General features: G+C 47.1%; 1 protein-coding gene and 1 long non-coding RNA gene across 2 annotated transcripts in view; one reads left to right on the forward strand and one right to left on the reverse strand.

Moving 5' to 3' along the window:
- timeout (circadian regulator timeout) overlaps positions 1 to 25,680 on the forward strand; it is a 325,432-nt gene that overhangs the window by 104,195 nt on the left and 195,557 nt on the right. The window contains exon 15 of the mRNA XM_075693090.1: positions 8,035 to 8,082. Within this exon, the coding sequence (XP_075549205.1) occupies positions 8,035 to 8,082 (48 nt within the window). The remainder of the gene's footprint in view (positions 1 to 8,034; positions 8,083 to 25,680) is intronic.
- LOC142582944 (uncharacterized) overlaps positions 3,946 to 25,680 on the reverse strand; it is a 103,403-nt gene continuing 81,668 nt past the window's right edge. Inside the window, exon 3 of the long non-coding RNA XR_012828522.1 lies at positions 3,946 to 3,978. This is a non-coding gene — a long non-coding RNA (uncharacterized LOC142582944). The remainder of the gene's footprint in view (positions 3,979 to 25,680) is intronic.

The raw sequence follows: 25,680 nt of genomic DNA on the forward strand, positions 1-25,680 counted from the left end.
ACCGAAGCAGGTCACGTTCCTGCGCGACGACGAGGGCGCCCAGCACTGCCAAAATAGGCCCACGTTGACGATGGCGTATAAATATATATATGTAGCTATGTATGGGGGGCGTGTGGCGCCTGAGGAAAGGGAGGGGCGTGGGACGGAATTACGAGCTTTATCCGAGATCAGCGCGCATTACCGTTCGCATCCCTTCCCTTTCCCGCTCTCCCGTCTGACCTGCCCTGGCGGCACGTCGCATGGCGTTAGGCGAACGAGACACGGGCCCTATACCGCTAATCCTATCGGCACTTTCGCCTCGCAAAGCGAATGCTACAGGGCTCGGGCATGGCTGTACCCCCCCCCCCCCCCCCCTCGAGTCCTACGGCGCAACTTCGCTCGCGGGCGCGAGAAAAGGGCACGTTCCTATGCTGTCGCGCGTTTTCTTTCTCCTTCCCGGTTGTTAGCGTCCGTGTTGTGCCTGTTATTTTACGCGTTGCTACTGTGTTGCGTGCATCATCGGTGCTGTACGCGCTCGCCGCCTACTCCTCTATACGTTTCGCAAATGTGCGCGTTGCCTTGGCTTATTTGCTTTTGCAACTAGTTGGCCCGTGCCCGACTCTGAAGCAGAAACGGCTGGTAGCGGTATAGTTCTGTCTGTTCCCGTCTACACAGCGCAGCGGAGAGAAAACACGTATGCTTCTTAGAGCCAGAAGGGTAAACGTGCACTTTTTCCCTTTCCATTTTACCTGCCTGCAGCGCCGTTGTTCTCATTATTTCACTTTCAACGTTCTCAAATCTAACACAAGGAAACAAGTTAAACATCGTCGCTGGGTTTGTTTATGGTAGTCGACGTGCAAGTCTGTACGTGCAGTGAGCAAGGCCCTCCGTAGACGGCGCTAGAACGGCTGGTCTCCGGAACCTTTTCAAAAGCAACGAATCGGGCGCCATCGCCACATCCTTCTCCTGCGGAAGAAAACGCAGTTATTGCGCTTTTCAGTTTTTCAAACGTACTGGCGCTGAGTTTGGTGGCGTCGCTGCGCGCGTACTCTTCTGTGCGCGCACTCGTCACCCTCGCAGCAGCCACGGGGGCACAGTGGCCATAAAGTTATATCACACCGACCGCCACGTAACGCTTCGCGTATCTTGGACAGCTCCCCACTCGGGGAGAGCCTGCTTAATTTTTTTGTTGTTCCACTCACAACCCTCTAAAAAGCTTTTTGCGCTACCGGAGCGTATATTCTGAATGGCCTGACTATAACGGCCGCTGGTATCGGTCGCCCCCATTGCGCCTACTGCACGAAACTATACATACGCTAACGGTGCGGTGCGCGTTCGGCCTCGCCGCTGGCGTGGAACCAAGGGAGGTGTCGGCGGGGCGCTGCGATTTTCCAGAGCCGCACGCCGCATCGCCCGCGGCTGGGTCGCGCGCCGCGCCGTTGCAACTCGCTCGACGCCTTTCGGCGTTGCGTTGCGAGGCCGTTGGCCGGTGTTCTACCGTCCCCCCTCCTAGACGCAGCACTTTCCTCTGGGGCGTTATAAGGACCGAGGCATTCGGGTCACGCGCACCTGTCGAAGTCGCCACACGACGCTACCGGAACAAATTGCGTTTTCCACGCTGCTGTTGCCCGCCGTTGTGGCCGCTGGCGCTCTGCGCCTCTTTCTCTCGGCGAATTATTTATTTTGCTTTGGAGCGTCCCTCTAATGCGGGTTGCTTTTCCAGGGGACGCCTCTCCACCGGTTGCCGTCGCTGAACCAGCGGCGGACCCTCCCCGCAGCTCAGAAAGTGTTTTCGTCTCAAGCGATTGGGCTTCTGGAAACCTGAACACCCAACTGGTTCGCTCTCTTGAGGAGAAGCGAGAGAGCACGGGATGAAAGCAAAAAAGAAATGCACGGCTGTGTTTTCTTTCGGCGTGCACTTTGGAGCGTTCCGCGGCTAATCTGACCACTGTTCGAGTCCCATCATGCTCAGCGGCTGTCTGTGTGCCCACTCACCGTGTACGCCCTGTCGTCCGTGCCGCCTGACGGCAATTCGGCTTTCTTGCAAGGCGTGTTGTGTGTCGGGTGCCTTGCGCCATTGAGCAAGGCGCCCGATTTATTGGAACTGGCCGGCGGGGCGAAGTAATTGACGTTTATCTTATTGGCCGACATATTTCGGTGGGCTTCTCTTCGGTTTACGTCTTTGTAGATGCCTCTCGGAAAGTTAGGAGGGGATGTTTCTGCAACGTTCGGCACATTTATTGGCTCGCTGCTCGCTGTTAAAAAAAACTCCTTTAAATGGGTCTCTCGAAACCCTGAACTGGGTGACTAGCGAAGTCACCGAGTTCAGGATGATAAAGGAGTCGCACTGCTCACCAAAACTAGAACCGGGAGAATTTATTGACATTACCGGCAGCAGACACAGCGAGAGATACCACTGTTTATTTAAACACTCGGAGAGGTTTCCTCTTGTGGAAACATTCCTCTCAATAAAAAAAATTACAAGGGAGAGTGAAAAAGACCCTGGAAGGTATAAAAAATATTAAAGAAACGACTTATTGTCTTTATACCATCTCTGGAATTTGAAATTATTTATACTTTAGTACGAATTATGGCTAAAGTTGTGAAAGGCACCTTGTCAGCTCAAGGTAGCAGAACAAGAATTCGACGGCTTGGCACTGCTTTCATTGACTAATCATGTATCTAATGTGCGCGCTGGCGTCAAAGTACCTTGACATTGTTACGACGTACATTTATCTCTTATCTAGCCGTTTCTCCAATGTACGCTGTGCAGTATAGTAGTTCCTGCTCGGCCGATTCCGCCACAGAAGGACAGGTCTCGCGACAGGGATCGGCGAGAGAAGTCGAGGTGGGTGCATGCGTGTGCGATGTTAAGTCGTCGTCCATGATGTATAGTCTGTACTGTGTTGCAGGCGTCTTGGGAGCTTTGAGGTTCTGGGTCAAAAGAGTAAACTCGTAGTGACCGTGCGGGGACTCTGCAGCTTTTTAAGAGAGCTCTTCGCCAAAGCGCATATGCCCTCAGTTTTCGCGAAAGGTACCTATCGTGAATTTCTATTATATTGATCATTACGGGCCGTAGTATCCGCCTTCTCGCTGCCTGATTTAGCGCAGCGAGATAAGTTCAGTGCAATTAAGGTTAACGAGCGACGAGCACTGCCTGCCGAGCTGCATAACTATGCATTGTCGCAAGTAGCAAGGTGGCAGCGCGAGTTGATTTTCTCATGTGAACATGAAGCAAATTTCATATTATTATTATTATTATTATTATTATTATTATTATTATTATTATTATTATTAATTTAGTTTCTGAAGTGTGGGACGAAATATATGGACGTTCCAGTTACTTTTGTGCTTCAATGCATGAAAGGGTGTTTTCTCTTTAAAAAAAGTGAGTGGGACAACAGTGCATTTTTGCGTCGAGTTTAGTGGCGCGTATTTTCAAACGTGTGTCTTTCCAGAAATTCATACCAATGGGCATGCCTTGAAAACCCACAGGCTACAATTAACAAATTGAAATATGTGCCGTAAAGTAATAATTAAAATTTTAATTAGTGCCTTTTTGAATTAATTGAATATATGTTTCGAATTCTCGTGCAAGTAATGTACGCCTCTCTGAATTATCTCTGAAGTTATCCAAAGCTATTATCTCTGAAGTTATCTGAATTATCTCTGAAGTTATATCTGAAGTAGAATTATGTTATCTGCAGCGGGTGATTTTTTAAAAAATTCCGTAAAACTTAAAATGATGACACCGTATTGCGCCAGCTGCCGCGTAACTGCAAACCTTTTTTCCACAATTTCTCCCTTGCGAGTGTTCTTACAAAAAACTTTTTGTCTGAAACACGGAGTCTCGGCGTCTTGTTTGTTGTTCTTCAAGGGATCATTTTAATGCATTTCTTTGCGTTCGTGTGAACAATAGAGCACTTGACAATTTGCTTACGTGGGACAGCGGACGTCAACCAAGGGGTCCGCCTTGCGGTGTGAATCCCACTGCAGGTCCTGGAAGAGAAAACGCCTGTTAGTGGTTGAAATATCCGTAACCGAAATCTCTTGTTTTTTTTTTCCACCCCACTATGTCGTAGATTAAGAATACGACACGGGAATTCAATATAAATGTTCGTTTTTTCGCTCTTCTGAAGTACTTGTTTGATACTTGGTTTCACTCTTCGCACGGCGAAACCGAGTAAATATTTCACAATGGCGGTCAAAAAATTTACATCGATTTTGAAACTTTGTAGTGTTTTTTGCATGTTCAGAAGTTTCGTGTTAATAAATATTTTGGACTTCGTCAGGTTGCGTTCTTGTAAGTTATTGAAGAAACCGTGAGTTGATTAAGTAATATTGTTCTAAGGCTGTGTAGTTCTAATAATAATAATAATAATAATAATAATAATAATAATAATAATAATAATAATAATAATAATAATAATAATAATAATAATCATAATAATAATAATAATAATAATAATAATAATAATAATAATAATAATAATAATAATAATAATAATAATTCTGCTACGGTCGTTGGCCTCTTTTGCAGAAGTGAGGATATTACATACGCGTTCTAGAAAACAGAAAAGGGATGCAACGCATGAGTGAATGCAAATGTGGCCTTCATTGGCAAGTGAGAATTCACGCACTCACCCTTAATGTTTCGTTGCTTTCTGTATAGAACGCAATAAAACCCAATGCGCCACAGAACCAATAAACAGTCGGCCGCAGACATTCGACAGACACTCAATCGCAGCCATGACAAGGGACACGACATAACATTTCAATGGTTTCGAGAATACCGCAACGTGAAAGCGGTTAACGTGCTTTGATTCCGCTTTCGCGAACAGGCGCTGCGGCTGGGCTGCGATCGATGTCCCGTTAATGTACTTTCCCTCTGTGGGACTCTGAACGTTTTCACTGCGTGCCCTTCGCGTTCTTTATCTCTGGACATACAGATACATCTACCGCCTGGGTTACCGTGACGTGAACAGACCACGTGGTACCGCTTGTGCCTGGTGGCGTCTCATTCACAGACCCGCGCCTGTTTTATTGGAATGGCCACCCGCCCCGCGTGCGACACGTGCAGCTGTGATGGTAGCCTCACGCATAATATACCTGTATCTGCCCGCGCTACAGTACCGAGAGGCAGGTGGTGTGCATAGTGTGGGACCGATTGGACAATCGCTCACTATGAGAGCTAAAATAAGCTCTCGTCCTGTGTTCCGTAAGAGACTCCGCGTAGAAGGCTGTATTCGCGCTACTTAAGGCTATTGCCGTCTGCGGGCCGTGATGATAAACTTTGGGAACGCCGCCCGCTACCGATGTACGCGGTTTGCTTGTGCTTCTCTCTCTCTCTCTCTCTCTCTCTCTCTCTCTCTCTCTCTCTCTCTCTCTCTCTCTCTATATATATATATATATATATATATATATATATATATATACAAAAAAAAGAAAAGCAAAAGGGCGGATACACACACACACACACACACACACACACACACACATATATATATATATATATATATATATATATATATATATATATATATATATATATATATATATATATATATATATATATATATATATGTATGTATGCATGTATGTATGTATGTATGTATGTATGTATCCGCCCTTTCGCTCTCCTTTTCTTTGTATCCCCCTGTGCACGGTAGCCAATCGGAACTAACTCTGGTTAACCTCTCTGCATTTCTATGCTTCGTTTCTTTCTCTATTTCTCTCTTGTTGCGTTCGTTACTTTGAGTTAATTTATCCAAGAGAAAATTGTTCATTTTACTCAGTTTCTCCGATACGGTTTCATTTACTGTTATGTAAGCGGCTCTGGTCACTTTCTTTTTTTTAGCTTTCGTGGCCATAAAGGAAATAAATCAAAATTGCTGCAGATTCAACGAGTTGAAATCTATATACAGCGAAGCTTTGTGTGGGTTTATAAAGAAGCAAAAGACGAGTGTACGCACGCACGGACATACACACATACGCACGCGCGCATGCGCATACACAAAAGCGTGGGCGCATAGAAATTATGCAGAGCCTTTTGTTAAAGAGCCCCTCACCAAGTCTGGCCATTTTGAACTGATCAGCCCAGTGCATACAATGCGCTCTAACGATCGTTGTCTGCACAATCCTACGCGCTACGGAAAGAGCTTAAATTTCGAAAGAAACACCGTTCGCCCTCCTCCTCGCGGGCGCCTCGCTCCCTGCCGGAGAGTCGACGTATATCGCTCAAGTGTCCCTACGTACATGGCAGTGTTGTGACATCGCTCATAGTTACCCGTGACTTTGGGAATTATTCAAGGCAGCAATATTTATTTGTGAAATCTGTTCATTCAATAAACGAATTAAGGTTTAGAGAAATTATGAAATGTACAAACCGAATGTCTTCGTGTTTTTGTTTCACTTCGTACCGTAGCAAGAAATATGTGCTTCCGTTTCGTCCGGTTGTTTCCACGTCGTGCGGTCGCGCGCGCAGAGAAGGAAACTATCTAGTTTTCTACCGTGTTCCACCGCCGCGATCATGATCTTTCAGCCTCTCACGTGTGCCCCATTGCTTGTGATTGTGGCACTGGTCAGGTGTTCTCGTGCAGAGCGCGCAAAATCGTCCGCTGCGCGAAACCGCCATCGGAAGTGCGCCACTCAGCAAAAGCGCGCGGGCGCGCGCGTGCGAAAGAGAGAGAGAGAGAGAGAGAGAGAAGTGGAGCGAGAGAGAATAAATCAGGCGCTGCCCGTGACGAATTCGTCACGTGACCTTGCGGCTCCGGTATAGGAGAACGTAGGGAAGAAATTTCGCTTGCAGAGGCTAAACGGGGCAAGTGGAGGGAGTGTCTTTGTTGGCGGTAACGCTCGCGTCCTGAAATCATGGGCTCGCGCCACTTCAAATATTACTATTTTTGCTATTAATGAAAGAATTCGAAAAATTCTTGAGGTAGAACACTCTTTAGAGGGCACGTAATGATTTCCAGCGTATAACCGAAATTTGCTATGTGACATGTAAGGGGCCCTTTAAGCGGAGTTGCTGACTTCTAGCGAGTACGACAGACGCCTTGAACGCATCGTTGTTTCAGAGGCAGCAAATGCATACGTACGTAGCGCTATTCGAACCCATTCTGTCTGCATGAAGCGTTTCCTTCCTCATTACTGTGGAGACGAGGATGCGCCAAGGCGAGCTTTTGGTTCTCTCTCTCTTTCTCTTTTGCGTTCCCCGCACGGCCGGCGCCGTCGCTGCCACGGATGCACTGAGGCGAGCGCCATGGGGTGGTGCTGCAAGGAACCCAGCGGCGCGCGCGGTACGCTTCCGCCGCTCTGATTGGTTGGCCTATCGGCAAGGGAAAAGCCAGGCCACCGGTACGGTCACAAAGTGAAGTCAGCAAAGAAATTAAAAAAGACGAGGGGTTGGGGATGGCGGGGGGGGGGGGGGGGAGGGGGGAGGGTGCTTATGAGCGAGCAGCTGCCGTATACGGCGAGTTGGCTGACTTGTTGCCTCTTGCCCTTTTTTGGCGGTGCTTTCAAATCATTACTTATTTCCAGTCATGTATGGAAACATGGAACGGATACATTGAACGACGAAAGTGGAAACGTCAGACATTTGCAATCGTTTCCTTGGCGCATTTGTTTTAGTTTTTAACCACTAGCACGTTTCACTACTCTGTTCCTTCGCTTCCTTCGCTTTTGGCTGGGTAGTTTTTCTTTGCTTTTTCATGACCAGTATATATCAATACATTTGCTGTTTACTTCCTTGATTCATATGCGCTTTCTTTCTTGTGCCTTCTTGTGAACCTGCTGTACTTTTGCATACTGCTCTTCTCTTTATGGCATAATGTGTGTCCGTTCTCGCGCGCTATTGTTTAGTGCCCCCAGCGATACTGCTCTTCTCTTTATGGCATAATGTGTGTCCGTTCTCGCGCGCTATTGTTTAGTGCCCCCAGCGATGGTCTGCCTTTTCTTTTTCTTTTTTTCTCGCGGCATCATGTGTCACGCACTCGTACGATTCGATGTGCCACTGGATAGTGTGAAGCTGATCCTTATGCGCTTGTTCACTTTCAGGTGTCACGCCTGAAGCACCGGCGGCCGAGGAGATTCAGCGCGACGAAGGTAAGTTAGAGTGCTGGGCAATTCCTCCCGTTACTCGACTTTCTGGACGAGCTTTCCTTGAAGGCAGTAAGATAGTTTATCGTGCGTGTCGATAGTATATATTTTTTTTCTGGTTTGGGGTCATTTGACAGTCTCTTTTTTTCTTTCTACGTTCCGAAGCAACTCAATGGCTATTGCGGACGCCGTAATGGAGAAGGTTGCGGTTCTTTTTGGGCATCTTTTCAGGTTTATTCTTGCTACTGAATAGTTTTCTTTTTAAATGCGTAAGCAATTCTATGCCTACACAAGGAAGAAGCCTGTCCGTCCGTCCGACACGTAAGACGAATCGCTATGAAGAAAATAATGTGTAAAATAAATTTAATCAGAAAGGAAACGTGTTGGCGGTGGCAAATTTCGAGCCTACGACCCCACACTCAGAAGCTGAGCGTCTTGCCCATTGGGCTAAACGCCAACGCTTCCAGAAGGGGAATATAACTATCTGAAGTATATAAACGTGTTGTACCGGCGGTACAAATGTCTAAGCAGAACAGTTTCTATGAAGTCCTTGTTGAAAGATTTGGCGATGATGCAATAAAAGCCATCTCTAGGACCGCACGCAGAGCCGTCTTGGAGCATTGTAGACATAAGGAAAATTCCGGTTTCTGCGAAAATTTAATGCCAAACACGCCAGAACCCCGATGCGTTTAGGTGGTCGTGATGCGCCTTCCGTTGGGCCGTTCTTTCACCGACCGAAATGCCACCGATCTCTGAGGGCTCATGTGCTTCACGTCGCGCAATACCGACAGATAATCAGTCAGTGAGATAAGTAGTGATCAGGGATTATATGGGTCTCGTCACCGTTGATAATGGTTCGACTGGGAGGGATGAGGTGCTAAAGAGCGACAAGATGGTGGTCGGAGGAATTATGGTAATATTAAGAAGCACCGATAAGGGTTAGTGAGAGTCGGATCAAGTCAGATAAAGTTGATAACGACCAAGTATAGTTGATAAGGGTCGGATCTTCTCCGGTATGGTTGATAAGAACCATAGGGGTTCATAAACATAGGGTCAATTGCGATAAGGTTGATACCGACCGATAAAGATTATTGATAAGGCTCGAATCGGATTCGATAAGTTGATAACAACCGATAAGGGTTTATAAGCCTCGGATCTAGTCCGATAAGGCTGATAACGAACGATAATAGTTTATAAAGGTTAATACTAGTCGGAACAAGTTTCGTGACATTGATAATGACACTGGGCTGCGTGGAGATGAGCAAGCGGCACAATGCTTACTAAGACAATTCCCAGAGGAGTTGCGTGAACTTTTTCTTCTTTTTTTTTTTTTTTTTACGATGGCCTCGGCAGGAAAAATAGATGCGTCGCTCTCGTCAGTGCGCATCGTGGGAAAGCGTCCCGCAAAAAAATTGATAAAGCAAGAGCGGGAGAGAAAGTAAGAACAGAAATGAAAGTGCGAATGCATGCAGGAAAGCGTATATTCGCAGGATCGGGCTCCTGATTGGCTCGCGCTAGTCTTATTTGTTTAATACAGGGCTCAGATTATTGCGTAGGGCTCCGATTATTGCGTAACGAAGCGTAAGCGTCACTGCTGCGCCTTTAGTAAAACAGATTTCCATCAATCTGTAATGCAGTAAATGTTTGCGCTTGTTTGTTTGTCCATTTGAACTAACAAAAGGCACGACAAGCCCTTTCTTTCTTTCTTTCTTTCTTTCTTTCTTTCTTTCTTTCTTTCTTTCTTTCTTTCTTTCTTATCGACACGAGCACCTTCCAGCGCGAATCCCTAGGAGCAGCGAGTGCGCTATCCTGCGCGCGCAAACACGGTTATGTACTCTGTTTCTTATTACGCGCTGTCCCGCATTTTCGGGAAAAATCAATTGCGCGTGTGTACGTGTCCTCGCCCGGTTCTCGAAGGAGGCAAATTGGAGGATTCTTATTCCGGCTGCAATCCAGATGTGCACGGCCGTTCCTTGCCTTACGAAATCTTGCGCACAGCTCATTTTCCGTCCAAACCCGATCTCTTGCGTGATCGTTGCGTTGTACAGGCGGCGACAGCCAGAAGGTGGATAGAGGGGGGTGTGGAGGGGCTAAGAAGATCGGTTCCATTACTTCATCTATACGAAGGTACTGCTCCGTTCGTTGACTGCGTTCGTTCGGGATGGTTTCGCTGCTGTTTGCTTTATAAGCCTGTAAAATGTTATCAGAAGCGCCGAGAACGTTAGTCTTTGGGGGAATTTTGCAACCGTGCTGCTTGCTGGCTCAATCTTCTCTCCGGTGCTGTCCAATTTTGGATTCCCAGCCACCCCCTACCCCACTTTTTTTTCCCCCGTAGGCTGCTTTACTGCTCACATTGCGGTCTCAATCCGAAGGTTAAACATTGATTTGGGGTGCGAAAGATCAAGCCAAAACTGACCTTGATGCGTTAAGGACGGGAACATATATATATATATATATATATATATATATATATATATATATATATATATATATATATATATATATATATATATATATATATATATACACACACACACACACACACTGTCATGTGAACGGAACTAGGCAGATGTATACGGTGTAAGAGAGGGGTATGAAGAACGCGAAACTAGAGAAGATAGCGGCTAGTGCTTCCTTTAAATATCGTGTTTAAGTCAGGGTGGTTTACCTGTTGCAACATATCTATATATGTACATCGAGAGAAAGAAAGAGAGAGAGAGTGAGACAGAGAGAGAGAAAATTTGCATCCCCGCAGCATCTTCTTTTTTTTTTTTTTGAATAGGAATGCAAACTGTTCACATCGGGAATCGGAGGCTCTGAATTCCACAGAGCGAAAGTGGAAGTGTCATTTTTAGGGTCTATATATTTCCCCTTTTCTCATTTTGTGAGGCCATGCAGTTTCCCTTGCAAGAAAATCGCGCAGTCCCAGCAGTTTCCGTGTTTGCGTCTTGTCTTCGCTTTTTCTTCTACTCGCAGTATCTCGCTCATGTGTTTTGCGTGTGCGCGCGAGGAATTGTGCCGCCGGGTATAGTACGGCTACTAGTGAACCTCGTCATAAATATCACGCGTTGGCGAAAATAAAATAAAAGACACAGAACAATCTCATTCTCCGCTGCGTCCGAAGTGTTCTCTGTTCCCAACTGGTTTGTGTAGCAAACAGGGGTAACTATCCATTGGATGGTCATGCGTTGGGCAGTTTCAAGTGCCGCTAGTTAGGTTTAGCTAGTTTTTCGTTGGGGGAGCACGCGCGCAAAATTGCTGATAAGGAGGAAAAGGAAACGAAAACTGAATTGCTAGAGCCGAGATAGTCCCGAGCGCTTGCGAAGCTCGTCGGTCGTGTTTCCGAACTTCCGCTTTTGTAGACCATTCCGTAATTTCGGACACATTTTTTTACCCCGAACCTTTTATTTTTTAGTAATTTATTTTAAGAATTGGTTTAGGGGCGTATACTTTCATACATGAGAAATGAGAAAGCGGCGGATATAGCTGAAGTATATATAATAGAGTGTTTTAGCAGAACGTTTTTGACGGTCCGCTCCGCTCTCGCGTACCCGCTCACAGTTAGCGGAGCGGCGGACGAAGAATCAGTTTTAGCTGAGCGCCCGGCTGCGTCCGAAAGGCATGTGCTCGCCTGACGCGCCACCTTGCCGCAGAAGGTAAAACCGCTATGAACATAATACTCAAGTTGTAAGAATTGCCGCAATAAAATAATATATCTGGTATTACTCAAATGTCTGAAGGCATTTCATGCAATACATTGCATTTTTATTTCTTATATATATATATATAATCCTTACATTAACAAAGCCGTTATGCTGTGTTGTAGCCAAGGCAAGGCTTATTGCTATTTCAGTACACGTAAAACGTGGTCCGCATAAACAAACGTGCGCACATGGCAGGGTTCTGGAACGGGTTGATGGCCACAACCTCCCGAAGTAGAAGATCTTCGTGTCTCCTAAAGTGTACTCTAGGTTTGCGCTTTACAAATCCCGATTCAAACGAGCTCGTTGACGGGCCAGCAAGACTGGGGGCAGCCATTTTGCTTCGCTAGACCCGCTTGACCCGCTCGCCGCGCTCCGCTGAGAAAGCTTTCTAGCGGAGAGGGGGCTCCCGTCCGCTCGCCCGCTCACGGCTGAACGGGTCGCGCATGCGCACTTGCGCTTCCGCTAGCCCGCTGAGCGGAGCGGACCGTCAAAAACGTTCTGCTAAAACAGCCTATTATCGCACGCGCCGTTTGGTGTGAGAATCCTTCCGCATGCTGTGTGGTTGATGTCGCCTCTTTGGTGAGCTTGACGACGGGCTACCACAATTTTATCCTGTACGCACTTACAGGTACAGTTGTTGAAAATCTCGCCTTTACCGATTTCGGGCATATTTTCGTGCCTCAGTTAGCACAGCAGCTGGAAGAAACAGTTACCGACTTTGGAAGCGGCGCGTCAGGCTCACTTGAACTGCAGCTTGCGGCAATACATCACTTTCGCGCCGGTGTCCTTGTGACCTATTTGCTAGCGCGGATAATCCTTATTTTGCTTATCTAAGAAAACAATAACGTTAAGGAGAAGAGGAACGCTGATTTCGCAACGCCCTCGTTTGCGGCCTATAATACAAGTGATTGCATGGCCTAAGAAGTCGGGCAGAGGCCCTTGTTGTCGCTTGCTAACTAGTGGCTGGAGATATTTCGTTGGAAGTAATGTCATGCTATGGTAACGTTTAGTACCGGCATCGCTGAGACTGGACCATTGCAGTCAGGTCACCGCAAGTCGTCGTCCCTCAAGGGGAATTCATAGAAAGCTATAAAGCTGTCTTTCTGTATATAGCAAGTTTGTTCTCAGGCTACCACACTCCCGCGAAAGTTTGTACGCGCATCCACATTAAGGGAATGAGGGTTACATAGCCGCGTGAAATCTGCAGTGGACCAATAGCTAAACCGCGTCTCAAGCCCTCTTTGATCTTGAATTTTAGAATTGTCTACCCGATTGTAGCACTAAGCTACAAAGGAAACTCGTACGCGTTTCTCAGAAAGATTCGCAGTTGAAGAAACATTCGTCCTCCTCCGTGTATCTAACTTAGGGCCAACGCATTTCCGAGGCGATCGCTCTGCTGTCTGAGATAACCAGGAGTCTAATAGCATATTGCATAGCGAGGCCGAATTAATTGACAACTCGAAGCACAGAGACGTAGTGTGGGGTTCCTTTGTAGCTTCATGCTGTAACAGTTGGGTGGATGACAATTTATTCCCTTTCTTCTTTCATTTTGGGCTATATAGCTGGAATCTGCGTAGCTTGTTTTATAAACGATACCAGAAAGGTGTGGTTGCTGTAGCCATCTTTCTCCTTCAGGTTTCGCCTGGGTTTCGCATAGCAACGGCGCTGTTTCTCTTTGTTCCCAAAATTGTCGGCGTTCGTCGGTGAAGGAAAGGAGAAAGGGTTGAACGAAAGGGCTTGCGAAAAAAAGAACAAGGAGTTGCCGATCTCTCCGCATGCTCGCACGCGTGCGCTCGCGTATGCCTCCGTGTTTTCCCTCAAACAGCCTGTTTTGCATCCGCGTGGTCCCACACCGTCGAAACGCGCGCGTGAAAGTTCGTGCCCGCACGGCGTGCGTCGCGCCTACCAGGATCGAAACACGTACTCCTTTCTTTTTTTCGTTTCTTTTTGCTAGGCGACGCCGGGGGGTGTTCGCTCCAGCTCTACACTGTAGCGGTGGCGCTCATGCACGGAACCGAGTCAAATCATACAACGAGAAAGAATTGAGCGAGCGAGCGGGAGGGGACGCGAGCTGGCGGTTCGGCATCGCGTGCCCTCTTGTCGCGTCTTCCCAGGTCGTGAGCGCGTTGTCGCGATGGCGGCGTCAGTGTTCGTCACCCTCGCCCGCTCCTTGTTCTCCCGCATCATTTTCCTTCCCACGTTTCCCTTCTTTCCCTACGAGCAGTGCGCCGCGTTTACGTAGCCGATCCGTTACGGGCAGTGTTTTTTCTCCACGGTTCTTTATCTCCACCGCCGTCTATTTTTTTTTATTATTTTCTCTTTTACGTCGTGCTAGCAGACTGTTGATGACGGCGGGACGCCGTCTCCTCTGGCGAAACAACCTCGCCCCACCGGTCGTCGCGATGCAAAAAAGGCGCGACGACCGGCGACGCCGCTCCACTGCCACCGCAGGCGGGCGCCCGAGCGAAGGAGACGCCGTCGTCTTCGCTGTCGCGTCGTAACCGTTCCCCCCTACACCCGTTCGCGCGTGGCTTACTGCTCGTTGTTGTTGCTGCTGCTGCTGCCGCTATACTACGAAGTACGTCGTTGTTTGTTTGCGGCGTACTTCTTTTCCTCTCCCGACCCTCCACCTCTTTTTTCAGATTCCCCCTTTCGCCAAGAGCTATCCGAATATTGCGCTTGTCGACCGCGTCTCCGAACTAGGTGCGAGGAAGGGTGCAAAAGCGACCGTCGTCACCGATGTTCTCTGTGTAGTTGTTGCTTCTTCCAGTCGGTTCGGTTGCCGAGGCGTATATCGGACGCAGCCGTTCGAGCTGACGCTGCCGCGTTTTTCTCTATTTTTCTTTTTCTTTCTGTGGGGAGCGGCGCTAGGGGATAGGTGGGATGCTCGGTGTCTAGCGCATAACATATGCGGTCATTCGCGGCGCAGCGCGTGCTTGCTAGCTGTCTGTCTGTTCGCTGTACTCCCGCCCTTCCTCCGCGTGTTTGCGTGTCGTGTTCAGCTCGTTTTTCCGTCCGAGCTTTGCCTTCCCTTGTTTTCGCTTCGCTTCTCGCATGCTGCTGATGGCGATGAGGGAGATACGATGGGACGGCATGTCTGGTGTCGAAACGATGACGTCTCCCGTTGCCTCAGAGCGAGGCCGACTGTTCTGTATCGCTTTGTATACCTTCCTGTGGGAGTGCTTCATTGTCCCCTTTGTTGTTGCTTTGTTGTTTCTCCCTTATCTCCCTCTCCCCCTCTTTAGCGATGTGCTGCCTACGCGTTTGTTGCGCACACTTTGTTGTGTGTTTTCTGAGGGCGTCGATGTTTATTGGGCATCGTTCCGAGCGTGTCGTGTGGCAGCTCGGCGTCATCGGCGATGCGTTCGGGGATCAGAATACAATGGCGCGCTATTTTCGATCGCGACCTGTCCTGGACGTCGAAATATGAGCAGGCTTAGATTGCGGGCTATGTGCGTTTAGGCGGCTTGTTTTCTTGTTGTATTTGTAGTCGAGAGACACAACTTTTGCATTTCTCGGTGTAGTACCGATCAGTAAGTGATTACCTCGGCATAAACTTTCGTGTCGACGTGTTGCTTTGTAGCTTAGTTATAGAATTGTTTTGTCGTCTTCAGTGCAGCATTCAGTGAGCGTGCGTTGAAAACGGCAGCGTAGGGACGTCCCACTCTGTGTCATCTAGTGGCAGGACAAACTTCTATGTTAGATATTTGGTGCAAATGTTCATACTGTGAGGTTAGACGTTTCGTTTGCAAAGTTGTGCCAAAGCAAGTGGTTCCAACTTGAAAACGACATGCGATTGGTCCCTTTGAAGTATAAAACGTGGTTCCTTATGCTAATATCATTTCCACGGCCTTTCATGGTGCCCTCATGCAGGGTGAACAGGAGGACCTCAAGAACAAATTTAGTCACAGGTATCTCGAAAGATTTTGCATTCGAGCTGCGGTTCGTTAGATTTGCGAGAAAGTTTAAGCCCAAGTTTAGAGTTCCAAGTATTTCATGAACACGCAACACAGCAGTTTTGGTCGAACAAGGCTTTAAGGATGACAAAGGTTTTTTGAATGGTCTACACTGCGGAACCGTTTCAAATGAAGTTTTTATTTACCGCGCCGTCTGTCTAGAAAAAAATATCTTCTGTATTCTAGTGCTTAGGCTGACAACGCGTCACTTTGTACTGATAGGGAACCGTCACGCGACTCTCTCTCTTTCTTTCGCCTGACGTGATGCACGAACGGTGTGCATAGGCAGGCTTGCGACACCCTTTGGGTAACGTCCGGTTACGCAACACTGAGGAACGATTAAGCGAGCGTGTCTCTTCTGCTCGGACTAACAAGGGATCGTTGGGAAATGGTATAGACACACTGTCGGCGGTTACGCGACTTCGACTCGTCTCCAATGGTGCGTAACCGGGGCACGCGAGTCCTGCATCGTCTCTCGCATGTCGCAAGCGAAGCTCGTGTAGGCGCACGCGAATTCCATCCGAAAAACTCGGAGGCGTTATAGCAGTCATACTGGTATAACGCGCGGCCGCTATATATACCGATGATTCTACGCGCTCCCCGGAGGGCAATTTCGAGACCCGCTACCGCGCGCTCCGATGATTCCGGTCGGTGATAGGGGAAAATAGAGAGGGAGGAGAACAAAGGGAAGGGTTCGGCAAAGCTGAGAGAAGATATGCGCAGTGCCATATGCGCAGACTGATATGCGCATCGTGCCACATTTGTGACACAATGAAGCGGCGCCGTGCTCGCTATTGGGCTGCAGAAATAAGCGTCATTTCCCACGTTAAACCGCTGCTACTCACAGTGAAACAGTGGGGCTGTTCAGATAAGCTGAGAACCAGCCGCGCGCAGTAGCGTCCGGTGAAGAAGGTCCTCTCGCAGCGACGCCGGCGGCGGCTCGTCGTGTGCGCGCTGCGAGCGCTGTGTCGTTGTAATTGTCTCCCTTATTCGCTGTCGTCGTTTCGGACCGACGGCCCACCGTCACAGGGTGTTCCGGACGACTGCTTGGTCTCGCACGCGCTCGCATTTTCCTGCGGGAAATTAATGGCGCGTGGCGGAAATGATGCGGCTGTGTCTTTGTTCCCTTTCCGCGTCTTTCTTTCTATCTTCTTTCCCATTCTTCCTTTCTCTCTCTCTTTCTCACTCCTTCGCTTACGGCCCCCTACTTTCCTCGAACCTAGTCGCAACCTCTCGCAATTTCCTTTATCCCGATTGCACCTCTCGGAACGCAAGGATAAAATAGATTCGATCGCACCATCCGTATGTCATGCTTGGTGCCGGTGAAATTTTGACCGTGCTGGCCCAGCCAGCCGACCGGCTCGGCGTTCTTGAGCCGCCATTTGTGTTCGCTCATGCTTTCTCGCGCGTTTTCGTGTTGGTCAGGCGATCAGGCGTCGTTGTTTGTCGTATGGTTATCGGGGGTTAGTGCACCATCTTCCCAACACCAAAAAAGCTGGCGCGGCGTAACGTAACGAGTGCCGATAGAGGAGCAAAATTGGAAGGACGCTTAAACTTCGCCTTTAAGAGTGGAACGCGATAACATTCCAAGATTCCTGACTGCTTCTCACGCTTTCAGTCAACTGCAGCTTATGTAACCGTAATGTTTTCCGGCAAGCGCTGGCGGCGAACGCTGTGCACGAAGGCGAGCTTTCTGGTAGAAACGCGGCGTCTTGCGTGGCCCGCGATGAGGCGGAGGCGAGTGCCATCTAGAGGCGTTACGAGGAACCGGGCGTGCCTCTTTATGGCCTTTGAGATTTGCGCGCAAATCTCGGAGGCCATGGCCGCTCTATGAATTTTAAAAATGCTCGAAAGTGGGTGTGTGAGTTTCCGCGTAATAGAATTATGTTTTCTTGTATATTCAAATTACAGAACGACGCTATCATGTCTGTAGGTTGTGTGTAAGTCGTACCTAACGATTTTTCTGACGTGTTTTACTTTGAGAAATTCAATTAGTTCAGTAACTCCTTTGCGCTACATGTAGGGTATGCATGGTTAGTTATGCGGGGTTCGGACTGATCGTTGCCGAAGCGACGGTCGACGCTGGACGGGTGACGCCGAACCGGATTTTCTGCGCCACGGAGCCCTAACGCTATCGCGTCTATAGAATGTAGTGAAGCAGTGCCTATGGAATATTGTCGCGTTCGAGGCATCGTAAATAGTTTTGATGAAGTTGAAGTATCAGTGTAATGGAATATATAGATCGTCTTCGACATACTCTCGACGAAATATACGTTAGCATATGACCGCCGTCAGCGGCATGTTCACAAATTGGATGTATTCTTCAATTTTGATCGAGCCCTACAGGACTGCCTTTTAATTAAACGCGCTATTTTGATCGGTGTTATCATAGACGCGTAAAACACGATGTAGCGCCCACTTAGATTTGGGTGCTCTGGCGCCATCTAATTGCATGTATTGGCAAACATTTTTTTTTTCATCATAATTTGTTCGCAACGTAATATGGTTGAAGAAAATCCCAAAACTCATGGGCTCCCGATTCAACCCACCATGTGTCGCATGTCACACGCTGTCATTGCTGCGTTTTATTTGTGTAACAGTGCTTTATCCACTCATTTGCGCCTTATCTCGGTGCGATAATCTCCAAGCCTCCTGCATGCACTCCTCGTCCTGGCTTAATTCTATTCAACAACGCTTTAAGCCTGGGTACGTCTGCTGATGTACGCCACGCTTTGGTGAAATTTCTGGCCGCTTCTAAAGTCCCAGCTACGATGTTTCATCTTTCGACTGAATATTATATATCTTCTCGCGGTGATTTCTTAACCAGCCACCCACATCTATGGTCGTGTTGCCCGTTTTCGCCTGTGAGCGCATGCATTGTTCTCGACTTGCATATTTTTGTCCCCCAATACCAGTCATCGGGTGGGTTGGCAAATCAGCGATTGGTTTTGTTAACCACCCCCTCTTTGCCCCTTCTTTTCATGTCGCAATAATCCTTGTAATCGGTTTTTAGGTAGAAAACAGCTTTTTTAGCGCGCTTGGTCTCTCCCCCCTTTCTTTCTTTCTTTCTTTCTTTCTTTCTTTCTTTCTTTCTTTCTTTCTTTCTTTCTTTCTTTCTTTCTTTCTATATACTCCTGTCTCCTCAGTCTTTGTTTGAATCTGGAATGAGTGACAGACACTATCTTGGTGACGCAGAGTTGAGAGTGCACGCTGTATCACAGTAAGAAAAATCTGACACTTCGGTTTAGGAGCGCTTCTTCTTAAACGATGAAATCAATGTGATGAACGCCGCACCGAAATCAGTGTCGTCGGGCAGCTGTGCACATATTAACGAAGTTTCTCACGACAATCGAATTTAAAACATTGTTCTCAATATATGCTGTCAAGAGCAGACCAAGTTTCAGCCGTAGTTTCCATGCCGCAAACCTTTTGATGTTGTTGTTTCTTTTTTTCCAGTGTTTTACTTTAACAACCATATGTAATGCATTTGAAGCGAACTCTGTGCGCAATGAATTTTTACAAAAGGTGGGGTGTTGCTCAAACCACGATTCCTCGCCCTCCTTTTTTTTTTTTTTTCACACGAGTGGCTGTGCTGTCTGTGAAGGGACCCTCTGACCAAACAACACAAGTAACGCGGTGACAACATCGATGCGAAATCGCAACGTTATCGGTTTTTACACGCCTGCATCTTGCTGTGTTAACGTGGCCGTATTTCTTGGTTCGGGGCAAAATTTAATAAGCGGCCTCAGTACGGCGCCTGCTGTAGCAAGACTGCCTCGACAAGTAATTTTTATAACGGCGTTCGCGTCACAGTCGTTCCTGCAAAATGTTTCATCTGTATCTGCACCTTGTCCGCATTTGCTGGGGGTAGATTTATCGTGTGTGTGTGTGTGTGTGTGTGTGTGTGTGTGTGTGTGTGTGTGTGTGTGTGTGTTTGTGTGTGTGTGTGCGTGTGTGTATATCGGTGCTTTCTTCTTTTTTGTTTCTTTATTTTTGTTTATCGTTTGTGGTGTCGTAATGCGAAAGCCTGCACCATCGATTAACGTGGCGGACCTGACGTCGCGCAATTAACGTGCGCGTTTTGTGTGCACGATTAGCCTCGTACAGTTGGGCGCGCCACGCCTTGGTGTTTCGAAATTAAAGTGCGCACCCATGGCTTTCCGAGATGCGCCGCTCAACACACGGCGAGTTCTCGTCAGCCGTTATTAGCGTTTTTCGTCGTATGCCGAGATGCTTCGCGCGAATCGATGTGGTTCGCGTTGTTTCGTCACCTGTGCGTTTTTTATCCGGCCGACTGGGTCGAAAGATGAACTGTACTTGAAAAAAGAAAGAAAGAAAAAAGGAAAGGAGAAGAGAAATGCGTTCACAAACACTGACAGCGCGCGGAAAAAGGGGCATAAAGCTACGCCTTATCGCTAAAAGTGGGATAAGGCTAGTGGGATCGCTAGTGGGATCGCCTTTCTTTCTTTCTTTCTTTCTTTCTTTCTTTCTTTCTTTCTTTCTTTCTTTCTTTCTTTCTTTCTTTCTTTCTTTCTGCTGGCCTATTCAGTAAGGATTCACATTCGTGAGCCTATGGAAAAGACGTTGAGAGACGAAAAAAAAAAAAAGATAAACGACTAACATGGCTTGATTCCTAGGTCTGCAGTTTCTGCTTCTCAAAGTTCTGTGAAGGGGAGTGCATTCATTCGAGCTCTTCGTTTTTCGCCGGATCCGGGAAGTTTAGGAAATTAAAGAAGGAAAATAAAAGGGTTTGGATTGCGGGTCCTCCTCTCACTCCGATGGGGCATAACGGACACACGAAACAGCATTTTCTCGTTGTCTTAACTACACGGATAGTAAACTAAGAGTGGCGAAAGAAAAAAAAAAGAAAAAGAACGAGGTGAATTGGCTACGAAAAAAAAAGTAAAGAATAACAAGCACGAGCGGGTTTTCGGGCGGACGCTTTCAATTTGGTGGGTGCTCGATCAAGCAGGAAATCGCATTCACGGGGAAAAGAAGGTCGAAATTGAAAGAATGGAAGAGAGAGAAAGAATACATAATAATAATAATAATAATAATAATAATAATAATAATAATAATAATAATAATAATAATAATAATAATAATAATAAACGCGAGTATCTGATGTTTGTGTTTCCATATAAGCGTTCTAAATTCGAGAACGAGACCAAGCTGGCTAATATCTCAGCGCCACGCCTCGTCGACTGTTGAACGCGCAGGACAGCACTTCCAGATCTTCAGTATATTAAGTTTTTTTTTTATCATCTTCTTCACGTGGCTTAAATTCGAGGTACCAGAGGAAAAGAAAAAAAAGGAAACGCAGTTTTATTCGTCCACTTTCAATCTCTCTCTCTCTCTCTGTCTGTCTGTCTTTCATTAACTGAACAGGCTCGCTGCTGCTCGTGTAAATGCATGTCTTTATACATATTTTTAAGGCTCGACTAGAAGAGCTCGGAATACTACAGAACCGTAATGAGCGGTCGCGAATCGCTGACTGTGGTTAATGTAGTCTTCGTTCGGATATTTTCTCTCAGTCCTTCACTCTCTTCCTCTTCGTTCTGTTCCTCGAATTTCGAGTTCATTTTATGTTCTTGTATTTCGACTCGTCCGGCAGTGCTCCTCCTATACTGTACGTGCTCATGTCGACGCTCAATTCATAGTGTGCGCGAACAGTTGGGTTCTTCGCGGAGGAACAGTAAGAAAAAAAAAAGGAAAATTAAACAAGGAACGTTTAATGCACACATGTCGGGCGTTCGTTAGTTTGACTGGGCACGTGCGGTAGTGCGGCTAATGCCTGGCGTTGCCGGAGAATTTATCTGCTAGCGCAGGGATGGGGAGCGCAGGGAGTGCGGATAGCGTATACAAAGAATGTCAAGAAACAGTTAGCGGTACACGAAGACAGTATTCCGTGCGTTTGCAGCAGGAGGAGGCAGCGAGCCACCGGTTGTAAAAGAGAAAGAGGGAGGCGTAGCGAGGCGAAAAGTTTGGGCAGAAAGTTTGTAGAGCAGAACAAAAAAAAAAAAAAGTGCAGTCGAGACGTGCTTAGCAGCGGGTCGGCATGACTAAACGACGTGGATTGCCGAACAGAAAGAAGATAGCAAGGAGTCGAAGGCCATTAACAGGGACGCGCTTGTATGCTTTGCTGATTAATATGGCGATAGCGTGCTTGCTTCTGGAAAGATTTTTCAGCTTTCCGTTTCTTTCGTTTTTCTTTTTTTTTTCTCTCTGTTGTGGATCGGGTGATAAAGGGAAAGGTTGGGGAGGTGTCCTCGCAATGGACTGCTTGCTTTAACCGTGTTCGGTCGATATTAAAGATGGCGTTTACTCTGCTCCACGCTCATTACCATTTTTTGCTAGCGCGATTATCAAGGAAGGAGGAAGCGTGCACGCAAGCTTGGTTTGCGCGCCCCTCATAGTTTCGTTTTTCTTTTTATCGAGTTGTTCTGGTTCGGGCTACCGGCTAAAGTTAACGTTTGGCGCACTGCGCCATTTGACGCCGTCGATGGGAGTGCGTATAGATAAGATTTGGACCCGGAATAAGCGGGACGCTTGCGCTGTTTCGGGAAGTAACCTCTTTCCTCGAACTTACCTCTTCTTGAACCTTCGTCTTCTCTCTCTCTCTCTCTGTTTCTCTCGCTCACTCTTTTTCTTATTCCCTCCTTTGACTTGAATTTGTTGCCGGCTATGATAAAACCGAGTTTGTGAAAGCGAAGGCTTACAGGATTTAGCGAAGCTTAAGCGTATTAAACGGTGAGGGATGACGCGGCAGCAAAAAAGTATGTATATAAAATGAGTTTTGTTTGGTTCCTGTGGTTCGCGGTAAAAAATAAAACAATCTGGCATAGCGAAATCTCGGCAGGAAAAGGAATCGAAGGGGGAGCACTTATCTCCTTTGGCGACTTTGTCCGCTCTGCTTCCGCGTGGGAAGTGATTAAAAGTAGAAAAAAAAAACCGAGGGCCGAACATTTGTGGCGGCACAGTTCAACGAACTGATTGAAGTGCGTCTCCTCCCCACTGAGCGGCTTTGACTGTGGCGGCACTTCTTCGGACGGTCAATATTTGTACGGATGACCCTGCTACGTCGAAGTGGACACTGGGCAAACAAAGAGTAAAGAGCTTGGGGGGGGGGGGGGGGGTGGAGTAGAAGGTTGGGGAAACTGAAGGCGTGAGGGAGCTTGTCCCGACACCCGTCCACACAAACTTGGGGCGCCCGCGTGGTACGTGGTATACGCGTCGTGCTGCACGACGTGAAGCGTTTTCGTGCGGTTCCGTGCAAGAGACACTCTGCGCGGCAAACAAGCTCGACGTTTGATGGGGAGGCAGGCACCGGCACAGCGTTAGTGGAGCGTCCGAGCTGCACCTCGCGCATTTCACTCGGTCGCTGACTATATATATATATATATATATATATATATATATATATATATATATATATATATATATATATATATATATATATATATATATATATATATATAAGCTTTACTTCAGTGGTTATTCCGGATTGTACTGCTTCAGTCTATTTCGCGCCTCTTCGTGTTGCGTAACTTCGCCGTCCTTGCCGTCATCCGCGTCGAGTAATCCCCGGATTTGAGTTTTCGTTCGGCTGCGGCGCGTTGTGGGGTAGGGTGGAGAAGGGGGGGGACGTTCTGACGATTCGCTTTTGCCGCATCGTGAGCGTCGGCAGGGCCCGAAAAATCGTAAAAGGGTACTTGAGTCTCTTACGATTATATGGCAATCCGACTTAAGCGCGTGTCAAGCCTGAGTTTGTTAATAACGACCAGCATCCTTCACGTGCATGCGCACGTGTGGTTGTTGGCGCACGTGACGTGGTGGTAAGTCTGAGAAAAAAACAAACAAGAAATCAAGCAATCACAAAAACACGTACATTTGGTCATTTTCCTCCGACGAGTGTCACTTTGCTTCAGAAAGGGATGTGCAAAGTTTTGCCTGGTGGCAACGTGCCTTGGTTGCTTGGGGAGCCACGAGACAAAGGACAGGTGTGAGTGTTCTCAAGCCTAATCAGTGAATATAGCCCGTGAAACACACCCCTGCACAACGGAGTTCGATTTTGACGCAAACGGCACTCTTGGTTTACATACGCGACCTTACGAGCAGCGTGATTATAAAGAAAGAAACAATTCCAGGGCAATATATCTATATTAAGGGGCGCCCCGCAGTGACGCCTCCTCCTTCTTTCGTCACTAGAGTTTCTGTAGCGCTTGTAGCTTTCTTTTTTTTTTTTCGTAATTGTATGGATTGATCAAAAATGTTGTTACACTTTTCACTGGCTTCTACAATACTGCTTATAACGTGCCGTACAACTCTGACAACTTTAAGTTTCCACGGGATTCGCCAGAGTTCTCTCCGTACTGTCAATGTATAGCTGCTTTACGATAGAGAGGCGTGACGGTACCAAAGTTTCCCTAGTCAGATTTGCGGTGGGTCAGATCCAGGACTACTGCTTACGGGAATTGCGTTAACATTACGGTACGAGGAAGTGTGTATAATTCAGAAATCGATCCCCACTGACGCAGGAACTGTGGCCTCTCGATGCTTTCGCGGCGAGGGTTGTGTCTTTTCTTTGCTCCTTCTGTAGTGGCGAAAAAGAAATAATACTGTAACAAGGATTCGAGATAAAAATTCCGTTGACATTTCCTAGATGGCACCTTCCGGACATGGCCTTGCGCAACACGCTGTCGTCGCCTCTGATTTAGGTTATATTCGGTTCGAAAATTTGACAGAAATGCTATCGCAATTCGAAATCTTTTGCGGAGAGAAAAGAAAACGTGCCGCCGTGTTTGGTTTTCAGCGACCCCGCTACGACCAAGTCTGTCTGCGTCTTTTGTAAAGCCAAGGTTGAATTAAAGTTTGTTTAACGTGCAAACATAGATCGGTGTCAAGTGAATATTCAGCGCCTAGTATCGCACACATACGCCCGCGCAACGTTGCCTAATGGAGGCCGTTCTTTTTTTTTTTCAGATTTTCTGATTTTTTTCCGCTGCGGCGGCTCCATATGCTTTCATTTTTAATCTTCCTGTGGCGCGGGCGAAAGGTTTAGGCGGTGTGCCGCAGCGCCATCTATCTTCATTTCGTACTCGACCGCCCCCTCCCCTTTCCTCCTCCTTTCCACTTGCCCTCGTTGCAAGCGTGTCCCCGTATTCTAGGGCTCTCAACAGGTTTTCGCTATTTGTGTCAGCTAAACTGGCTCGTTAGGTTTGGCCAGTGTGTGAGAAGCTCCGGGCGACCAGGCGGGGAAGGGCGGGAGAGAGAGAGAGAACGAGAAAAAATTATCTGCACGCGTTGCAAAGTTTGGCAGACACAGGTAACGCTTGTACCGTTCTGACTCGTCCTTGTTCCTTGCACGCACTGCGTCTTTCGCAGTGTCGTGCCCTGTCGTTTTTGTCGCTGCAGTTTGTGTGTGTCTAGTACGGCTCGGGACAAAACTAGGCGCAGTATAGCAACTGTAATGTTTCGGTGCGTGTTTTAGTATATAATTCATTATTATTATTATTATTATTATTATTATTATTATTATTATTATTATTATTATTATTATTATTATTATTATTATTATTATTATTATTATTTGAAGCATAGAAATACAAAGTAAGGAAACTGGCAACTGCGAACATAGAGCCTGCCTGCAACTTCGAGAAAGACCTGGCTAGAAAAACTGCAGTAAACAAAAAAAAAAAAAGAAAGGAAAGGAGGGAGAGAGAGAGAGAAAGAAAGCAAAAGGAAGAAAAGGAAAACATTTCGCTCTACAGCAATCGTCTCTGTGCACGAAGGAAAATGACAGAAGAAAAACTGACTAAATGATGTTCAGCTTCATTATTGATTCTACGGTTAAAATAAGTTTAAAGAAAACGGTCCTCCTGATTGTATGGTTCCAGGGATTTTCCGCAGCTGTGGCGTTTTTGGCCTATTCTGTGCGAAAAATG

This window comes from Dermacentor variabilis, chromosome 5 (genome assembly GCF_050947875.1).
Source record: "Dermacentor variabilis isolate Ectoservices chromosome 5, ASM5094787v1, whole genome shotgun sequence".
Lineage (NCBI taxonomy): Eukaryota > Metazoa > Arthropoda > Arachnida > Ixodida > Ixodidae > Dermacentor > Dermacentor variabilis.